Here is a 22,203-nt window from a genome sequence, read left to right as displayed (position 1 = left end):
AAGACAGGGCTGCAAGGCCATTTTTGGGACTCATTGTGTGTTATGTTTTAGGTGTTGGGAATGGGAGAGGCATGGAAGGGCGGCGATGTGGGTCGTTCTATTGGTGGAGGGCAAAAAGTCAGACTACTGAAGAATGCCATGGAGGCTCTGGCTGATCAGGAGGATCTTGTTGTCCTCTCCGTGGATAGGTACGTTCTGTTTTTTACTGACCTTTTCTTTAATATTCAGATTCATTTTCTGTTAAATAAACACATTTAATTACATGGGAAAATATATATATATGTCTGATTGGCTAAATTTGTTTTAATCTAAGCCTTGACAGATGTAAGATATGCTGAATATTCCCAACAGACATTTGTGAAACAGACATGCAGACAAGCAAAAGCCTTTATTCTGTTTTTATGATATTTACAGTGAATAAATATAATAAATTAAAAAAAAGAACGAGTTGTTTGATCATGTGCTTTTGCTTCCTTACACTATAGCTTCGTTATTTCAGTTTTTTGTTGTTGCTCAGCTTCTGTTTAACCATCAGCTTTGATCTGATTTATGTTTTCTGTTTCAGTATAAAAAAGAGATGCAAAATACCTTTAATTGCTACATAGAGCTATAAATTAGATATTGTAACTAATTTTCACAATCACAGAGCATAATAATTGCTTTGAAAGCCTTATTTCCTGAGTGAGAGGTGTTTCTGCATATTTAATTATGCTCCACTTCTTCTTGCAAAGGCATTATTACAGAGCAATACCAAATACATGAGGAGAATAATTCTCCCATGCAGGTAGGTGAATTATGAGTTTTGCAGTCAAATGGAAAGTTTCACTGAGTAAATGTGAGTGGTTAAGAATAATAAGAGCTTTGCATGCCACATTTCCTTAAATAGAGCAACAGACGATGATACTTGCCATACCATGTGACATGAATAATGTTCACCATAATTGCCATGCAAAGCTGTCACACCCTTGAAACAGGTAATTGGAATGTATTTTTTTCCCTTTTAGAGGAAGTGATTGTAGTATATTCAACTGCCTCTGCATTTCAGAGGATTAGGAGCCAGTTAAATGTAATTTAACATCTATAATCCTGCTAGACCACCTCGGGTTTTTTCTGCCTTTGCTACAATCACAGGTCTATATTTTGTCTTCTGATGAATTCAGTCATTAAACTGTAATTCACTGTGTTTTTGTGCTTTTTAAAAAAATGTGCTGAATTCTCAAAATCAAAACGCCTACATGCATTTAAAAAAAGACACATGCATACATAGAAGTAATCACTTCAGTGTTTCATGTTGCATAATATAAATTGAAATTATGATGTTGTTATAAATTGAATTAAATGTGTTTTCTCACACCTTTGTAAAGACATGAGAAATGGTGCTTTCCATTTTTAAATTCATAAGGCAGGAGAATAAAACGTTTTCTGTAATTGCTGCATAAGTATCTCCAGATGTGTTTTCTTCTCTTTGGTGCCTTTGACTTGGATCAATGCTACTGCAGCAACCAAAATGTTAATGAAGCAATGACAAACAATATATACAGTACATGTTCTGAATTTACAAATATACTATGAATTGCACTGTTCATCATACATTGACTGGCACTTTTTACTGGGTAGTTTATTATTGTTCAGCTGCTCATTAGCACAAATATCTAATCAGCCAATCACGTGGCTGCAACTCAGTGCATTTAGGACAGCAGACAGATTTACAACAATGTGCTGAAGTTTAAAGTGAGCATCAGAATGGGAAAGAAAGGTGACTTTAAACGTGGCAAGGTTGTTGGTGCCAGACAGGCTGGTGTATTTTAGAAACTGCTGATCTAATGGGATATTCCCACACAACCACCTCTGGGTCTTACAGAGGTCCAAAATAGAGGTCAGAGAAAGAGAAAATATCCAGTGAATAGCAGTTCTCTGAATGAAAATGCCTTGTTAATGCCAGAGGTCAGAAGAGTCAACAGTACCTCGAAATGATGACTGGTAACAACCAAGATGTGCAAGATAGCTTCTCTGAATGCACATCATGCTGAAACTTGAAGCATTTGGACTACAGCTGCAGAAGACCACACTGGGTGTCACCCGTGTCAACAAAAAGCAGAAAACTGAGGTCACAATTTGCAAAGGTTCAACAAATTTGGAAAACAAATTAATTACATGCTTGATGTGTCTTGATTTCTGGTGCAACATTCAGATGCTAGAGTCCGAATTTGGTGTAAATAACATCCCTTTTATCAATGGTTCAGGCTGTTGGTGCAGTAATGGGGCACAGGATATTTTCTTGATATACTTTGGCCTCTTTAGCACCAATGGAGCATGATTTAAATGCCACAGCCAACCTGAGTATTGTAACTGAGTGAACCCATTTTCTGATGGCAACACACCATGTCACAAATCTCAAATCATGACAATGTTATTGACAAATTTTCTACTTACTTCATGATAACTAGGTAACAATAGAGCACCTTCGAAATGGGATATTTACATCGTGGATATATAGGTATCAAGTGAATATGGACCAAAATCTCTAAGGAATGTTTCCAGCACCTTGTTTAAGCTATGTTAGATACTGGTTACATTCACCTGCTAGTTTGTGTTGATGAGTCTAGCAACCTAAAACTATTCTTGGTACCAGTAGTTAATATTCACTAGTTAATATTACACAGTGTTCAATCACACCAAAGTTTGGAATTGTAGCAAAACAATTTGGCCTTTCACTACAGTGATGGTTAATCAAACATCATGAAAAGACATTTGAGTAAGTATAGGTAAATACAAGAAATAAAGAGAAAGAAATCTAAAAGACAATTGTTTTAATGGACAAATTTGTCTTTTGCACCTTTCTTGGTTTGCAAACTACATGACTAGTTACTATTGTTTTGCAATTGCTTTGCTTGGCGTGGTGATAAACTGTCATTGCACAACTCAAGCTATTGTAAAAAATGGAATTTAATTCATGTGAAATCCCCACAAGTACAGACGAGTGCACACTTCATCAGAGCCACATCTATTAGAAAATATTTATTAAGCAATTATTTTGGGAATGGTGTCACTAAAATGAATCGCCTCTTTTATTGTTATGATTCCACACCTCCAAGTAATAAAATCACCAGAAATATTACGATTTTCCACATACTAAAATATCTGACCTTTGGGTAATAGCATACTTTTAAACAGGTCATTTTTTGAATTTTTTGAAATGCCTAGCAGTACAATCCACAGTGCTTGGCTGAACAAGTGTTCCCACCTGAAGAATGTCTACTGTTTACATTGAGATGTTTATCAGTCTCAGGCAAGTAGAAGCCTAGGAAGTGTGTCAGATGTAAGATAAAAGATGTTGATGAAGTTGAAAGGTTAAATGATCTGTTGCATTTCGTCTTCACTCCTCCCTTTTAGCTATGATCTTATCTTTGCCGGGGGACCAGAAGAAATTCTCAGGAAGTTTCAGCAGGCCAATCACAAGGTGCTATTTGCTGCAGAGGGACTGGTATGGCCAGATAAACAGCTCGCTGACAAGTACCCCTTAGTCCGCACTGGCAAACGCTACCTCAACTCTGGAGGTGGGTTCTGAAAATGAAAAGCTGCTTTGACTTGTTTAAAGTCCAATCTCTGACACTTTGGAGTAATAGTAACCATAAATTGTGGTTAAAGAAAGTGAGTTCAAAAGACTTTGTAACTTTTGTAACTTCTAAAACGGCAAACAGGACTTGGGTTAAGAAGAGGACAACCAACATCCTACTAGTTCTATCGATCGAAGTGTTTCGGGCTGCGCTCCCTAACCGGGAGATAGCTAGCAAGTTGTACGAATTAACTAGACTAGCTCTTCCCTAGAGGTACATCTACACAAAAAGCATTGCAACTTTGTTTTTTAATCCCGTGTTTGGCATGCAGCTGACAGACACAATTAACTTCTATTTTAACCAACCCAGCTGTCTGCACGAGCTGTATACCAGCTTGCATTTTACTCATAAAAGAAAAAAAAGATGTGAGGTCTTCTTTTCTGTGTTCTTAAATGCACAAGTACAGGGATTGTATATAAGTCTCAGCACACCTACATACTCTGCCTGAAGGCATTCTCTTTCTGCTGCTGCTCTACACCTCTTGTGTAAACATAATGTTTCTAATTCAACCCTGTCACCCATGTTTTACCCTAAGTGACAAAATCCAGGCATCTCCAGAGAATAAAATGTATTAGTTAAAGTGAACGGTTCCTTGTGTTGGACAACTGGACGCTGCAAATCTGAAGGCAATATTAGGATCATTACAGCAATGGTTTCCACTGAAACTGGTTCCAATGTTACCCACTGTGTTTATGTTATGTGCCTAGATATTTTATGCTTGACTGTAAACACACCTAGTTTCTATGTGTGCAAAGGGATTTTGAAATTCCACCATCAGCTGTCAAAGTTTGAAGACCTGTAAGCCTGGCTGGAATTCGGGAATTTAAGCCGCAGTGGCCCTTCAGAGTTTTACAGTTAAGAGAGGTGGAGAAGCTGCGAGACCTGCAGCGCAGTGTTAGTTTTAAAAATATAATACCACTTAATGTTTTTATTATTATTATTATTATCTTTTGCTGCAAAATTCAACTATATTTGCCTTGTAATCTTGCTCCGTCAGGTATTTCCTGTCTGCGGCACAGTGGAGGTGGGAGAAGCCCATGGCATGCTGCGGTTTCTTTTCTTTAGTAATGATCCTCTCTGCCACATGAGGGGATGTGAATACACACCTGAAGATGTGAAATGAGAGAGGGGGAAGACAGTTCAGAATATGTGCACTTATGCAGACATTTTTAAGAAAGAAACAGTAACAGTATGTTCTCATATATAATCCGTATGGCCTGGTCATTTGCATCCTGCCAGTTCTTCAGGACATTGAATTACTGCCTTCCTTGTGGTCATCAGTGTGGTCTGACCTCCCATATTGGAGCCCGGCTGTCTCAGACTGATCAGAGGCTGTTTTTAGCATTCATTGTCATTGACATGACATGTGGATTTGTCTTGGGCCCCTGAATGTGCCACAGTTTGTATAAAATTGTAGGCTTTGTTTGTGTTCCTAACGCTACCGCCCAAGTGACCATTGGGGAAAGTTTTATAGCATCTGGATGCATACTTTGTCACAGAGAGTCTAGTGTCTTGGAGATGCAGTCAAGATAGGGTTATGTTTGTGTGTGACTGCATGTGTTTATTTAAGTAGAGTGAGGGGTCACGCACACTAACAAAACTACTAATGGTTAAAGCTAATTACCTGAAATCCCTGGGATTTAGCTATTAAGCCCTGTCTGTGCAGGCATATATATCATAAAAAATGTGAACTGTTGCTTCATATTATGTGTTTTCATTCCTGAGAATGTTTTATGCTGCCTCATCTAGTAGAGCAGTACAAGACATTGAACATTACCAACAGGCTTGCAGTTCCCAGCATTTTCCTTGGCTCACTTGAGGTGGACTAGCTATCAGAAATAAAAGCTTAAAATCATAAAATATCATTTCTTTTGAACATTTTTCTCTCATTCCTGCCACTTAGATTATGTCATGTCTGTCCATCGACTTGTTTACAGTGTCTGAGGCTTTTTTCAAATGATAGGATGCAAAATGGAGCAAACCAGCAACACAGCCAAACCCTACAATCTGTTATTGTGGTCACTGTCCTTGAGCAACACAGTGAGGAAAAGAGGAGACGTGGGGGGGAATCTGGAGTAGAGATTGCCATGAGAATGTGCATTTATAGTGTGTAAGATACCACCAAATATAGTTTCAGAAACTCAGCTAGCAGTAAGTTGCGTTGGTCTAAACATAAAAATTACAACCTTCTTACTACCCATTATTACTCTGAGGGAAGAGAAAGTCCCTAACTATTTCTTGTGTGTGCTTGGGATTATTGCCAAAAGTCACACTCTGTGTTAAGATGTCCAGGCTTCTCAAGTATTTAGACCTACACCATGGAGCCAGCAGATGTACTGTAATTGTCACCAACAGCCTACCAGCCATGTATACCCCTGTAAACATTTCGCACCCTATCTTTTACTGCTGGATATGTGTTTCACACTGTTTATTACTTGCAGGTATAATTGGCTACGCCCCGTACATAAACAGAATAGTTTCACAGTGGAACCTTCACGATAATGATGATGACCAGCTCTTCTACACTAAAATATACCTGGATCCATTACAGCGGGTAAGTCCTGCCAAGAGAGCAAAGATTCTCTAAATCTGTGGCTTGGTTCATGTCTCCATTGTGTTTTTGGTGTGTTTTTTTAACCACGGGCACAGTGAATTGATCGTGACTACATCAACATCTGCCATGTCTCTATTAGTAATGTAATGGGAGCTCCACAGCTTGGCAACAGGTTCAAATTGGATGTGGTTATTGCAATAAGAGAAGACAGACCCACAAGAGTAAACTGTGCACCACTGAATCCCAATGGCAACATCTTAATTTAAAACACATGTCTGTGTTTTAAATTATGGATGGCTATGGATGGCTAAATGTAGGTCTTTGTGTTCTTACAGGAATCTCTCAATATGACTTTGGACCACAAGTGCCAGATTTTTCAAAACCTGAACGGGGCTGTTGGTGAGAATTTAAAGATGTTTTATTTTCTAATTGAATATTCTGTGAATCTGTATAATTTAAACTCTGTCTTGGATGTCTAAGTGGAAAAAAACATCAACCAAAAAACCACTTAAACCAACATTTGATGTTGGTGCTGCCGCCAATCTGTGGATTACTTTCAGTGAACATGTAGGATTTGCAGTTTATAAGTTATAAATCCTCGCAGCTCTTGCCCATGCAGTAAGTCAGTTTTCAAAATCTGGCCTAAAATGTCTTGTGTTCCCCTTTTTGTTGGCAGATGAAGTGCTTCTCAAGTTTGGAACGGACAGAGTGAGAGTTAGAAACACGGCGTACGACTCTCTGCCAGTGGTTGTCCATGGCAACGGAAACACCAAAGTGAGCAAGAAATTGCAGTCAAGGACACACCTAATGTAGCCTACTTAAGGGACAGAACAGATACTTTTAAGATAATTATCCTGACCTATGACACTAACCTTGAATGTAATTATCAAACTCTTTCCTGCCATTTGCAAATGAGTTTCTGTTGGCCTGTGACTTTTAGATTTTATCCAACAACCATTCATCACTGCTGCTGATGTTCTGTTCCTTGTATAAATTTGACTCTACTTACTGGTAATGTGATACTTGCTAGTTACCTGGTATAAAAGGCAGTGAATATAGCTACAATACTCTCATTTTGTTTTTGCCATCACTCAATTCTACATCATGGTGAGGAGCTGAGGAAACTAAAAAGCAGGATGCCCACTATAATTCTGTTGACTTTTCTTCTGGTCTTTTCCTTCTCCTGTCTCATTTTCTGGCCAACTGCTTATGTTTGGTCTTCCCTGTTAAAGAACCAAACTGACCAAACTACTGAGTCATTCTTCCCAGAGGGCTCAACAGCTGAAAGAAAAGCTTTTAATGAGAGATCACAGTATATACGGTCTAGTGAGCTGACTAGCGAGATGTCAGACCATTAGTTCATTTTATTTCCCAGTTATCTCGCCAAGTTGAGTTTGATGACAGCTACACGATCACGGCGTTAACGTCTGCAATAACAGACTGGTAAACAGTAGCAACCAGGAAATTGCACATTCTCACACTAAATACAGAGCAGCAATGGTTGTGCTAACAATATGTTGAAAGTTATGAAGAATGATAACATTGTTGCCAAGCCTTGGCTTCTGTAGACGACACATCACTCTGTGGCCTTTGGTCTGACCTGCAAGTGAATGTGTCCAGTCATGACACAGTCTTACTATAAATCTTTATATCCACAGTTGTATTCCAGGTTAGGATTTTCAAACATATCATAAGAATGTGACCTCAGCTGTCTCAAGTCTTTTATTTACTTTGAATGCTTTTTTCTTGCAGATGTACTTGAACTATCTGGCCAACTATGTTCCCAATGCATGGAACTATGAACATGGCTGTAGCCACTGTGATGATGACGTTGTGGACTTTTCTCAGTTAAAAGTAGGTGCTTCAGACTGCTTTTTTCCATCTACTTGCTATCCTTTTTTAGTCTGCTTTGAAATAGCTGCTGTGGAAAGTTCTTCTTCAGCCTCTCTTCTAGACTCCGGAAAGGATGACACATACAGCCCGTTTCCCAACATCAACCACCCATGTATCACTGACTGTTTAGACAGTAGTCGAAGATCCCAGATTTTTTTCTGTATTTCAACAGATAAGCAATTCTGTTGGTACTCCACTGTCTTTCCAACAATAATAGGTTACGTGCCCATTCTGCATTTCTGGACCATTTTAAAAGAGCATAAGTGCAAGGGGAACTACTTGGGCAAGAGGAAGCACTGCACATCTGCAGTGTAGGATATGGCTTTTGAGGTTTTCTGAAGGGCTCATTTAAAGGGGTGTCACTGTCGACCAGGCTGTCTTTGAGCGTGCGCCGCACTGTGGGTTTTATCCACAATAGTAACTTACAGTGGTTGTACTGAAAATTTGTCACAGAGTTCAACCCAGGCTGGCAACGTATAGCCGGCAGGAATGGCAGGCAATAGGAAATGTCTATTGCTGTGTGGTTACGTCTGTCAAGAATGGTGCCAAACTTTACTTCTGGGTCTGTTAGGAGAACACTGTAACCAACAAAAGATCTCAGTTCACCTTTATTTATTTTTACCTTAAAAATAGTTTGAGGAAAATCTGTCTATTGTAGAGCAAAATATAATTTTACTGTTCACTAAAATTGATGTTTTCACATTACACAAACAAATTTACTGTAATCCTACATGCTGCATGGATACACTTCAATAGTTTAACTGGAGCCGATTCAGTACAAACCAAGCTACATGAAAGGCATCACTGTGAAAGTTGCTATTGGTGACCTTCCACAGTGAATGGAGAAAACACTGCTCCTTCTCAATAATAGGCACATTAGAAAGGACATTTCATTCCACTGTGCCCCTTTGTTTATGTGGGACAGAAACTGGTGGAAGCTCAGGTCATGTGGAAAGTTTGGTCATACTGTCCAGGCCTTTCTTGTGGGGTAAACCCAGTTTGGAGGCAGTACTTGTTGGTTTTTAGTGTACTTGTGTTTTGAGATTGAACTTAAGCCCTGCAATGACACTGAGAGTTACACCATGGAAGACCAAACAATCCCATCCAGGCCACTTCATTGCCTTCTTTAACATTGTTTCTACTGTTAGGCGTTGCTTTTCTCTGCTATAAGAAATGCTAAGGGTAGCTTTTTGCTTTCGTTTCAATGTTTCTGTCTGCTCCTGCTTTTCTGTGACAATTTAAGTTCACATTGCCTTGATGGATGAGCTCCCATTCTTGTGCCTAAAACACAGTCATTGCGGAACTTGCAAATTAGATGGTTCTTCTCGGATCTCTTTTCATCCTTGGCCCAGACCTTTGCCATGAACTGGTCAATAGGCTCAAGAGTCCAGACTGAGCTGTGTGGGCTGCAGCTGAGTGTCATGGGAAAGTCTTTGCTCGTCTCTTCTCTATAGCTGAATTTTTCCATTTTATCTTTATTTCCTCAACTTTCTGCGGAATCATTTTGTGCACGTGTTTGTAATGTGGTTTTGGTTACCACTTCATTAGATTACAACATATCAGCTGGTTGGGATGGAAGATGTTCACGAAATTAATGCAAAGGGTTTTGCAATGTGTTAACTGCATGTTTAAAATGTTGAAGCCAGCACCAAATTCTGCAAAGACAATAGCCAAGGCACAATTCTAAAGTCAAATCAAGAAAATAGAGTTAATGCAGTGACAGATGTATTGGCTTCATGGTTTGCTTATGTGAGAACTGAAATGTCAAAATCATCCATGGTTTATTTTAAAGTCTTCCACTGCCAGGGACACTTCTATGAAATCTAAACAATATGTCTTTCTTTCTAATCTAAACAGGAGTATCCAAATGTGCTGGTTGGAGTATTCATTGAGCAGCCAACTCCATTTCTTCCTGAATTCTTTCAGCGACTTCTGACCCTGGATTACCCAAAGGATAAACTCAAACTTTTTGTCCACAACAATGTGAGTATATGCAGCTGCATGTGCAGTTTTTTTTTTCCTTCCTAGATCTCTACATGGCTCCTTACACAGTATGTGGTGTCTCTGTTAATCCATTAATATTGGCTCCCTGCTCAGGAGGTTTACCACGAGAAGCACATCCAGAGGTTCTGGGAAGAGAACAGGAATGTGTTCAACAGTTTCAAAGTTGTGGGACCAGAAGAAAATTTGAGCCAAGGAGAGGCCAGGAATATGGCAATGTATGTATAACTATTATAAATGTATCATTTCTCAGAATCTGAAGTTTCTTAGAATTTTTGAATGATTATAAAGGCTATGGTGTTTTCAGACTTTGATTAACCATGCAATACTTTCAAAACTTCTAAATGAGTTTTCCTGTTTTCTGTTTGGGAAAACAGTCATCTTTGTTGCTAGAAGCATGAATAATTCAGTGCAGACAAGGTCTTTATTAAGAATAACCAGAGAGACAAACAGACCTGTGGTGCTGCTATGTAGTCTTTCTGTATTGATTGCTCATAAAACGTGGTCTTAGGTTCAGCTAAATCACGATTACAGATAAACATAATATGACTAAACTAATAACAGACAAACAGTTGTAGTTTTTGCTTCTGAATATCATTCACACTCAAACCTGGGAAAAGGTGCTAAGGAAACTGGAAATGTGGGCTGTGGACTGGATGTGGACTGGAAATGAGAGCTCCCCCTACTCTATCAATATAATTGCTTTTATATAAAAGATGGTAGTAGGGGTCCACTCCTATTACAGAAAATAAAGTCGAGTTATTTAAAAGTCTTAGTAAGCTCTTTCTTGATGGGTTCATGCTCTAAAGTCTAAAGTCTTTTTAACTATAACATAATGTTTATTTTGTAAATTATAGCCACTATTAGTGTTCTAAAGGATGACAAGGCAGGGTATGTTTTATTGTAACTGACAACCCTCTTCAGCTCGTGCTACAGCATCCCAGTCAGGCTAAGGCCAGCAACTTGGTAATTCAAAAAATATGACTTTTCTTCATTTTCAGCCATTCTAATGTTTTTGATTTTTTTGAGGGTTTTCTTTTTTCGATTTTAAATTCTTTGCTTCCTCCATCTGTGAAGCCTTAGACCCTATGGTTGAAAAGCAGCCCCAAACATAATGCTCCCCTCTACCATGCTTTATATTTGGGTGTGCTTGATTTGTAGTGTGCAATTCCATTTTCCTTCTGACATTGTGGATTGTCACAATTAAGTCTGAACTTTTCACATCTACCTACAAAACATCATCCCAGAATTGTTGTAGAAGATGTTGAAGGAAAACAATTGTGTAAGGAGGACCAATCCAAAATGTCTTCTCATAGTTTAGCAGGTGTCATAAGCATCCTCAAACATCTGATGGAGACTGAGACTGTCCTCAAGAAGGTTGTAAATGTTGCTAAATTAAATTCATTGACTTAATTTTTTCCAGGCTGCATTGTGACTGATTTAAAATCCTCGGCAATAAGGATTCACAAAGACACACACAGGTGTAAACTGCAGCTTTATTTGGACCAAAACGTTTAGGCACAGCATGCAGGGAAGCATTGGTCAGCACAGCCCTGTAATGAAGAAGTCTTAGGTTTATTAGGAGTCTCTAATTTTCTGAAATCTCCTTATCCACTGGAGGTTTAAAGATAGCGAGAGTCAGACTCCACCATTGAAAATTACACCTTATACTTTGACGCTGATAAATCTAAAGCCGTGACAGTGATTAATTCCAAGCCTTTTATTGACCGTAATCAGCTCTGGGTTGGAAAACAACAAATCATTTTCTCTGCCATGTCTGTGTTTTAATTTCATTAGGGATCTTTGCCGTCAGGATGCCACATGCGACTACTACTTCAGCATAGATTCTGATGTCATGCTGACCAACAGACAGACACTGAAGCTCCTCATTGAGCAAAACAGGTAATCACACAGTAACTGGAATAGAAGCCACAACTGAGCCTGTTCAGACCTTGTCGGTAGCTGTTGTGATCATTGAACCATTTAGTTTATCCCGCAAGTGGCAAAACCACAGGAACATTACAGCTGAGTGAATTAAAGTTTTAAAATAGGCTGGGTTGGCTTCCTGTTTTTCTCCAGCCACATGGATACAGCAAAAGAGTCTATTGAGCTAACTCAGAAATGCCACTTTGCATTATACAAAAAACAAACATTCAACCTCTTTTTGCCCTTCTGCAGCTCATGATCTTAAAGAAACCTTCCCATAAACTAGATGTCACTGTGGCCGTGGCATGGTATTGTGACTGGCGGCATGCAAAGTGGAAGACGTTTACGGATATTTAAAGACAGCATGGGAATTCTCAGCTGGCACAGAGGTTGTGGGAGCAAAAGTCCAATTTATCTCAACCAAGAAAGTTTACCATTAGCATACTGCAGTATATATACGAACCCACACTGTGATTTATGGTTGTGTTATTTTGCGAAAGTTTTCCCAGTTTATTTAACAGAAAGAAAGTACACTTCTTTGAATTGAGTCCAGCATGACGTACTGGTGTGGTTTGAATCGTGGTTTTTTGTGATCTGTTTCTGACTTGGCAGTGTAATATAAAGTATACTATCCAGCTAGAGGTTGAGACTTTAGATAGAGGCCTTACCCCAGTGGCAAGTGGTCCAGTGCAAAAGGTGGCTGCCTGCTTGGGAGATTTCACTGAGTTTTAACTTCCCTGACAGAGTTACCATCTCTTCACTCCGTCTCTCACTTTCCAACAGAAAAATAATTGGCCCCCTTGTCACTCGTCACGGCAAGCTGTGGTCCAACTTCTGGGGAGCCTTGAGTCTGGATGGTTATTACGCCCGATCTGAAGATTATGTTGACATTGTGCAGAGAAAACGCGTGTAAGTCACAAGAGCAATAAGGGTAAACAAAGTTATGGCTTTGCATTTCATGGTTCACAAAGCAAATGTGGGTACTGGATCTCTGAGCATGTCCATAACTATGAATAAATCTTGAACCGTTGTGATGGAACTATTTTCCTTCATGTTTAGCCACAAAAAATAAGACCTGCTAACTTAGAAGGCCTATGTGAACAGTCAGAAAAGTGATTTGATGTGAAAAACACTGAAAGTAAGTCAAACTTTTATTTCTGACTGACTTTGCTTAAAAGTAAGTTAGTAAGTTAGAATTGCTCTAAGATTGCACGGAAACACTTATTTACCCACAACAGTTGGAACCCAGATTGGCAGTATGCAGAAAATAAATGGTTGTTATGTAAGTTTCAAAAGATTCTAAATGAATATGCTGAGCTTTCTTTTCTACCAGTTCACTACTGCACACAATGCATTCCAAGAATTCAGATTTTGAGGATTAATACAAAATAAGCACTTCCCGTCTTTATGTCTTGTTGTTTCTAGGGGTGTGTGGAACATTCCTTACATGGCACATGTATACCTTGTCAAGGGCAGTGCCTTAAGGAATGAACTGAAAGAAAGGAACTACTTTGTTCTGGAAAAACTGGACCCAGATATGGCTTTATGTAGAAATGCCAGAGAAATGGTAAGAAGGCACAACCGCCATCTTTAAGGATTCCTCTATTAGCACTACTGTCTATAAAATATTAAGATTAATTTAGCAACAAGAGTGTATAAGGTCATACTAACTTTAGGTATATTTATAATAGTTAGTTTGGTTAAGCAATAATTTTGCTACTAACAAAAGTCAACAGCTCAACGGAAACCAAAGACTGGCAAGTATCAGTGTTTGTATGTATGAGTATGTATGAGTGTCTTCGTCAGCAAGGCATGACCGTCCTGTGTTTACAGTGTCTCTTTGGTCGTGCGAGGTTCTCTGCTACACTTGTATCCCATCATCCTTTACTTTCTTTTAACCTGTCGTGAGCACAGTCAGTACAACCGATGTCTGGCTGGCTACCAGACAGAAAGGGTCTTGTCTCTTGTGGGGTTTTTTTTCTTTTCACTTGTGAACTTGTTACCTAGCCTTGCTTTGGGTCACTTGGACTTGGCAGCTACAGTGTCTGATTCAAACACGGTGTATGTTGTTTGGTTTGCTTGGCCTGCTCCCCTAGCATGCATTGCTCCCATGTTAACCTACAAAAACATCAGCTTCAGAGGGAATCTTGCTTCTTTTTCGTGCAGGCGTGTTTCCTCTCCTCCTGAAATCCTATGTATGTGACATATGTACTTCCTCTGTCACCCTGTTTTTTTATTTTGAATTCATTAATGTCACCTTATTTACATGATGCTTCTCCTTTATTTTAGACCAGTCACAGAGAAAAAGACTCCCCTTCTCCGGAATCATTCCATATGCTCAGGCCCCCAAAGGTTTCCATTTGTTTTGAATATTCTGCTTTCTGAAACATCCATTTCCAATGGGTTAGCACTCAGAAACCAATCTAAGCCATGTAGCATGCATACTTTCAAGCACAGATATAAATTTTCCCTTATGCTGAATTTAGTATTGGAGGTTTTGTGATTATGAGTTTATAATGAATGTTTTTTGAAAATGCGCAGTTACAAATTCTTAATAAAGTCGTACTGAGTTGCCTACTTTGTTGCATAAGAAATTAAGATAACTGGCAACTCTTTGGAAATTGATGTTGACTTTTTGCTTGTGATAACTTTAGGTCTAAAAGTAAAATGATCTCAGTCAGACAGAGAAAGACTCATATTCTTTTATGTTTTTATGATTGCTTCTAAGAGCAGATCACGGAGGAGACAAAAGCTTGGAGAGTTAGTTCACACAGTGAGCAGTTCCCCTGTCCTGATGCTTTACCCTAAACAAACAAACCCTACATCACACACACGTTACCAGCTGCTCTTTCTAAACATACTGACTAATCTCAGACTAGGCTCAAACAATTTTTTCCCGCAGTCATGTTAAACATCTGGTGCAAATCACAGTTTGTCACAGAATGCATTTGTACTTTAGCAATTTGGAAACTTGTGCAAAGAGATTGCAAAACTATCCTTAATTTTTCATTCATCTTCATCAAGCACAAAGCCTAGTCTGATAGTAAGTCCAAACCACTCCTACACATCGCCCTCCCCATGCTTCACTTTAGAGGGAATATAATTCCTGGATTTGCTTTGTCCCAACCTCCCCAGCACCCCTCTGTTCCTGTTCTCCCACTCCTCTCCTCCTCTCCTGCCCCATGTTATCCAGTTCCCAACCCTCTAGGACCCTTCCCCAACACCCATAAATAATCTAAGATTATTTATATGACATCTGTGTCTGTTTGAACGTAGAGTTCAGTAATGATTTCAGTGTGTTTAAGCACACTTAAATCCGACTATATTCTCAGTTTTGTGCAAATGAAGCTTTTAGTAGTTTGCCACAAGTATCAGCTTGTCAGTTTTATTGCCAGTGATAACTACTCATGAGTATTCATGTTTTCTAATACTGCATGCATGATGATTATGTAGACAAGTAAATCTTGCTTGTGAAACAACAGAAATCTTTTGCTTCTCTAACTTTTATGAAACTTACTCAACTTTCTCCTGCTTGCTGCAGGGAGTCTTCATGTACATAACCAACCGTCACGAATTTGGGAGGCTCATTTCCACAGCCAATTATAACATTTCTCATTACAACAATGACTTGTGGCAGATATTTGAAAACCCTGTGGTAAGTCATTATGATCTCTCATTATCCTTCAACCACAAAAAAGCTATTTTTTCTGAATAGCTGAAATAAACAACAGCCACCTGTAAAGGTTATTAACAATAATGGAACAATTACAGATGTAAGACAATTTTGGAATAATGACTTTGGTGTGATAAGGCTCCTGACTGATGATTTACTACTGTATTTGACAAGCTGGGATCTGCCCTGTGGGAGATGAGATTAGCTCTGTGAGGTATGCAGGTCAGAAAACAGTTCAGAAAATGGGCACTAATTTGAAGTACTTTCTGCTTGCAGGATTGGAAAGAGAAATACATCCACTCAAACTACACTCGAATTTTCACTGAGAACTACTTGGAGCAGGTTTGTATATATACATGTGTATCTGTATGTCTTCAACATACTGATACAGACCGTGAGGGGAAATGGGATGACATAATGTCGCAGGAAAAAAAACCCAACATCTGGTTTTACCATATCTGGGTATTACATTACAGTTACTAGAGCTCAACGTGAAGGTGTTATTCAAGTCTATTCTCAGTAGCCTCTTTTTGTGTGTCAATGTGTGTGTGTGTGTGTGTGTGTGTGTGTGTGTGTGTTTTATAGCCATGTCCAGATGTGTTCTGGTTCCCAGTCTTTTCAGAGAAGGCTTGTGATGAACTAGTTGAGGAGATGGAGCATTACGGTTCATGGTCTGGAGGCAAACACCAGGTGTGTATTGTTAGCCCAGTTTCACTGAACATAAAGTGCTAAGTGTAATTGTGACACTACAGGCACAGTGCTCTTCTTATTCTTTCTTTGTTTCATGTTTACACATTTTAATAAGGTCACAAGCATAATAAAATATAAGTGGTGCTGGATTCAGTTTAGAAGTGTGAGTGAAAAAGCAATATATATTTATTAGAAAGGGCAGGACCTGAGATGCAACCACCACAAAATCTTCACCACAGGAACAAAAAATATTAAATGACACATAAAGATTCCAAAAATATAGAAAGTCTGAAAATTCAGCACTATGATAGTAAAAAAGATTGCAAAGATTAAGTTAATTTAATTAGCATAACAGATATGCTGGGAAAACTGGAATGTACTTACAGTTTGATGTGTCTGCTTTATCTTGCTTAACATCTTAAAGTTTTTTTAGGGCTAAATACAACCAGTGTACTTTAAATTCATCAACTGGTGGTTTCATTTATGTAATATATATAATGACAAATACCCATTGCATGTTGCCAGAAACAAGAAGACACTCTTCCTATCATTAATAATGATTAAAAGGTCTGCTGGTGAAGCTGGTTTTGGCTGGTTATGCGCAGCACCAGCTTTAGCTCACAACAATAGTGTGAGGACATGCTACCATTTGCTAACACCACTAGCATGACTAAAAGGTTTATTGATTCTTTTAACATTATAAGATAGAAATTTAGATTTTTGAAATTACCCCAAAAGTTTACATGAATTAACTGAGTTAACTATTGCTGATACTTTTAAGCAGTCTTTCACTTTTGTGGGTTAAATGGCATCCAGATGTAACAAGTATCAAACAGACTATTCTTGGTTAGCTTGCTAGCTTATAAATGTCAAAGTTATGTTTTGGCATGACACAGAAAGTTACACACATGCAACTATGATTAATGTATATAGTAGAAAAATGATTTTAGTGCTGTCATCACAAGGTTGGCCATTTGAATACAACCAAAAAACCCCAGCTGTGTTTTAGTTTAATGGTGTCTAATTCCCATTGGCTCAAAGTTGGCCAGATTACATTTTGTACAAATACTTTGACTCTGTTTGAGAGGACTGAGCTGGATGGGTCATTAAGTCTCATACAGGCAGACAACAGAACAGCCTGTGGTTTAAAAAAAAAATAACGCATGCACATCATCACAATCACCATCACTTTGAAACTGTGGACACACACTTTGAGGATAGTGGGTCATTTGTTCCATCGTTAGTCACACTGCATCGTGCTCTGTTTCTCTCCTTTTTCTCAGGACAAGCGGATTGCTGGAGGCTATGAGACTGTGCCGACGGATGACATTCACATGAAGCAAATTGGGTTTGAGAAAGAGTGGCTCCATTTCATCCGAGAGTTCATATCACCTGTCACGTTAAAAGTTTTCTCTGGCTATTACACAAAGGTTTGTGTGAATCTGACCTTTTTCTACTAAAAGCTGAGTTATAATAGCAGAAAAGTTTAATCTTGTAATGACCTGCTATTCATGTTTATGGCCAATTCTGATGTGAATCTTAACAGCTGATGACAAATTTTCCATTGGATGACAAATGGGTAGAATTTTCCATTACCACTCGTTAATACTGTGGTAATAATGGGGTAGTAAGGTGGAAAGTACAAGGTGCCAATATGGAAAATGTAAGTTATTACCCCTTAATTACCAAAGTAATATCTAAGTAACAACCAAGTAATCTCTTGTATCAACAATGGTTATACTAATTTAATGTTACACTGAAATTTAAGTCATTTGGTAATAAGTACCCAGAAACTAGGGAAAATTATGATAACGTTTTAGGGCCACTGAAGATCAGAAAAACAATAATATTTATGAGAAAAAAAGGCAAATCTTCAAGATTAAAGTGGCAAATTTCTGAGAAGAAAATGACAGTTTGTAAGAAAAATGACAAATTTGTCAACAATAGCTTGGAAAATAGCATTATCTGGTCAAGGGAATTCATGGCTTTGCACATTGGGTTTGGTATGCACTATGCCAACATTAGATACCATAAAAAACAATTAATTTATATCTTTTAATTTGATTTAGCAACAGAGAAATACTTGTGATTTTAGCTCAGAATCACCACATTATCATAAGCATCATGTCTTTGAAGAGATGCTGTCATGAACTGGATCTATTTAAACAGGACACTCATATGGATGAGGTGATTGTCTTTGTGTATCAAGAACTACAGCATAATGGACATTTTCTCATAAGCTTGCCACTTTTTCCTCACAAATTTGCCACTTTAATGTCGAAAAGTTGAGTTTTTTCTTAGGATTTTGTATCCCCCATTCCCTGCCCCTCATTTTTTTCACCAATCTTCAGTGGCCCTAAAAACTGTAGTAGGAAATATACATATGCCTTTGTATGTATGTCTATTAGGAATACTATAGTAATATACTGGAAACACTATCAGAACTTGCTAGCAATAAAGTTGACATCCATGCATTTGTAATTTTTGTATACAGACTTTAAAGTGATAGTAACCTTATAATAATAAAGTAATACTGGTGGACAGGTTCACATAGTAGAATAGTATTACCTTATTGTAACTTATGTCCTCAGCATAATTCTTTATTTGAAGGTAACATCAGTACTGTCAGCTAATGCATTCTATCCTTTTGTCACAGGGTTATGCTATAATGAACTTTGTTGTAAAATACACTCCTGAGAGACAAGCATACCTGAGGCCCCACCATGACTCCTCTACTTTCACCATCAACATTGCTCTGAATAACAAAGGCATAGACTTTCAGGTAAGGACTTGTATTATGCGGGATAAGTCACACTAATATTATATTTGTTATATTTTTTTTTTTTAAATGTAGATTTTATCTTAAGCTTTCCAATTAGATAATGTGTCTGATGAGTATTGTTAACCCAGTGATTTATTTCACAATTATAAATCCAATTTACTTTTTTAGGGAGGGGGTTGCCGATTCCATCGGTATAACTGCACCATAGAATCACCGAGGAAAGGCTGGAGCTTCATGCACCCGGGACGACTGACTCACCTGCATGAAGGCCTACCCACAACCGGCGGCACCCGCTATATTGCAGTGTCTTTTATTGATCCTTAAACTACCTGACGGCCTTATGATATCAAGTCTTTCAACCACGCTTCGCTTTTTTTCGTCCAATTTTTTTTTGTTTTTGTTTGGTTGTATGATTTGAAGTTTTGCGCACAAGCTGTTCTGCTGATGCGATTCTTTTTTTTAAAGCAGTTGCTTTAAAATCTTGAAAAAGTTGCATTCAAATAATCTCTGTCAGACAGAGAATAGAGAGGAAAGGGAAGTAACAAAGGCAATTAACAGTTTTGATACACAAATTGAAACAAAAAGCAAGCTAGCAGGGTAAGGATTTCTGTCACATTATTGCTTCATTTTTGATTCAAAACCAAAATCTTTCAAGAAATTGTCTATGCTGTAGATTGTCATGATTTTCATTGCTTTGTCATGTTTACCATCATTAATGCACCCTGGTTGATTTGCTAGCAATTAGCTCTACTGTGTGAGGTTGTGCGGATGACCATTGTGTATAAAGTTGTGTTTCAGGTAAAATGTCACTGAACTTACGTATTGCTTCAAAAGTTACTACTGGTGCTAATAATCATGTTTCTGCAGTGTAAGCTACGTTGTTTTCTACCCTGAGTCAGTCAAGGTTTTATTTGTGATTTTTTAATTACATTTCCATTTGGTTTGTGCCCCATTAAAAGAACTTGTGTACTGTAATTTTGCACAGCAAAGAGAGCAGAATTCAATAAGAATTCTAGCTAAATGAAGATCGATATGTCATTTTTACTTGAAAGGCTTTCCTTCTTTCTTTACTGAATATTGGCAACACTGATTTGCTTTACTGAAAATATTTCTGCAAAATGTTCTTCCTTTTTTCTGACAGATATGAGTGACTGGATTTTAAAACTCAGCAAACTATTTTTTAACTTATTGTGTAATTCAATTAAAAAAAAACTCTGAATACTGAAAAATTAATGTTTTCAAATTTACTCTAATTTTGCATTTAATATACTAATGTGCGCTGTGGTAAAGTCAACACATTGCCTCATGAGCCTTACGAGACCCTGAGAGGAGACACAAACCCAGCTTCAGGAGGTCACAAGTGTGGGTAAATGTGATGGTTGCATCTGGCATACCATGTGGATCCATCCACTTTGATGACCTCGTGGGAAATAATGGAGCAGCTGAAAGCACATTCTTTCATTTAAAGCACTCGCTGTCCAGATAGCAAACTGAGAAGTCTCTTTGTAGATCGAAGAATGTCTGGATGTAGTTACCACTGCATACAAGCTTTCATTGTCTTATCGCTTTATCAGTTCATTTTCCAAGTCTGGACATGTCACATGTTAAACCCATCATGGTTGGTTTGGACTGAAGTACTCCTCTGCGCAGGGAGTAGCCCCGAAGTGCTTGGGTGCGGTGTGATGATGTACATCAGTGCGAATGTGGTTCAGTTTACCTTAGGGGCTAAGTGTAAACATGTACATGCAACTTCATGAAAGTGGTACAGATGGTGTTTAAAAGACTGATGACAGAACAGAGAGGGGAGGTGTTAAAGGCAAAGCTTACAGAGGAAAAAAAAACATCCAGTGAAAACTATGATTTTTATCCTTTAGATGACTATATGTTTACCATCTAGAAACTTAATAAAATATCCACCTTAGATTGAGCCCTAGATTTTATCCAAGTTCTCACCTTCTTATCAAATCCCATTTCTTTTTATTGCCGACACCCTCTGGAGCTTTACTTCCCCCTTGAGGGCCGTGTATTTACCTGACCAGATGTGCATTTTTGCTCCGTCAAAAGCCGAATGAGGGCTGAATTTCTGAGTGGCCGCTATGAAGCAGTGAAGACGCAGGGAGCGCAGAAGGAGGAGATTTAGGTCGGACTAGGAAAGGCTCTCAGCTGCTGAAAGAGCCCTTTGTAGCCATCATTTCCCTTGAACTGCGCAGTGTCCAGACCCTGTGAAAGGTGACATTGATTACAACCAGGCATGCAGGAAAAACCTCTTTACCAACCAAACTAGGAGATTCTCACAGCAATGCCTTTATCAAAAGGAAGAAACACATATCTGAACCTTGATTTATTCGAAAGTCGCAAGTAGGATACAGTATACTCGATGTTTTGGAGGCAAAGGCAGGTTGTTCAAGGTCATTTCCTTCTTTTATTAATAAAATCAACTCTAGAGTCTGTGTTTTTACAGTTGTACATGGTTGTACGCACCATGTTTAACCCAATGAATACCCATACTTAGGGTAAATGGTTTTTGAGATGGGAATTTAGTTTTTATACCAAAGTAAATTCAAGTGCACCACTAACTGCTGGGTGCCCAGTGGCAAATAGTGATTTAGACATTACCCCAGCAAGCACTCTGGTCTTGACCAAACAAAGGATTTAAATTAAGTGTTTACAACATTGTAGGATTTTAAGTGCCTGGGGCCAGTCTATGTGTGGTCATATCTGTAGCTGATGGTTTAGAGGCAATCTTGCACCACGGGTATAATGAGAAGTTTCCAGCATATTTTGTCTGCCCTTAATGCACTATTTACCTGTTAGTGCAGTCACTCATTTACTGCCTGGGGTAATGAATCAAAACATTAATCTAAAGCGTAAGAGCATTGTGACCTGGCGTGTGCCACAAGGCAGAAAATCTATTAAGTGGCAAAAGAACTATTCTTAACTGTCCAAGTTCAACAAGATACATCCTTTCATACTTTTGTTTATACTGTTGAGCCACCAAATCTAGCTCTCTTGAAAAAAGGCGACAGTAAGTCACAAATATGCAGTTTCAGTTCATCTTAGTTTAATT

At 38.4% G+C, this 22,203-nt stretch overlaps 1 protein-coding gene across 2 annotated transcripts in view; it reads left to right on the top strand.

Annotated features, from left to right (window-relative positions):
• The window catches only part of plod2 (procollagen-lysine, 2-oxoglutarate 5-dioxygenase 2), a 34,330-nt gene extending 13,965 nt beyond the window's left edge, over positions 1 to 20,365 (top strand). The window contains exons 3-20 of one of the 2 annotated variants that reach the window (XM_003439210.5): positions 52 to 188; positions 3,394 to 3,557; positions 6,059 to 6,171; positions 6,507 to 6,570; positions 6,848 to 6,945; positions 7,924 to 8,025; positions 9,922 to 10,047; positions 10,162 to 10,283; positions 11,863 to 11,967; positions 12,775 to 12,900; positions 13,417 to 13,558; positions 14,281 to 14,343; positions 15,533 to 15,646; positions 15,941 to 16,006; positions 16,250 to 16,354; positions 17,638 to 17,784; positions 19,011 to 19,136; positions 19,305 to 20,365. In XM_003439210.5, coding sequence (XP_003439258.1) covers positions 52 to 188; positions 3,394 to 3,557; positions 6,059 to 6,171; positions 6,507 to 6,570; positions 6,848 to 6,945; positions 7,924 to 8,025; positions 9,922 to 10,047; positions 10,162 to 10,283; positions 11,863 to 11,967; positions 12,775 to 12,900; positions 13,417 to 13,558; positions 14,281 to 14,343; positions 15,533 to 15,646; positions 15,941 to 16,006; positions 16,250 to 16,354; positions 17,638 to 17,784; positions 19,011 to 19,136; positions 19,305 to 19,460 — 2,076 coding nt within the window. In that variant the 3' untranslated portion in view covers positions 19,461 to 20,365. The remainder of the gene's footprint in view (positions 1 to 51; positions 189 to 3,393; positions 3,558 to 6,058; positions 6,172 to 6,506; positions 6,571 to 6,847; positions 6,946 to 7,923; positions 8,026 to 9,921; positions 10,048 to 10,161; positions 10,284 to 11,862; positions 11,968 to 12,774; positions 12,901 to 13,416; positions 13,559 to 14,280; positions 14,344 to 15,532; positions 15,647 to 15,940; positions 16,007 to 16,249; positions 16,355 to 17,637; positions 17,785 to 19,010; positions 19,137 to 19,304) is intronic. The other variant, XM_005448893.4, reaches the window with a different exon arrangement.
• The last annotated feature ends 1,838 nt before the right edge of the window (positions 20,366 to 22,203 follow it).

The sequence above is a fragment of the Oreochromis niloticus genome, linkage group LG9 (genome assembly GCF_001858045.2).
Source record: "Oreochromis niloticus isolate F11D_XX linkage group LG9, O_niloticus_UMD_NMBU, whole genome shotgun sequence".
In the NCBI taxonomy this organism is placed as follows: domain Eukaryota; kingdom Metazoa; phylum Chordata; class Actinopteri; order Cichliformes; family Cichlidae; genus Oreochromis; species Oreochromis niloticus.
Note: the sequence above shows the minus strand (reverse complement) of the source record. Positions and strands in the feature narration are given on the sequence as shown.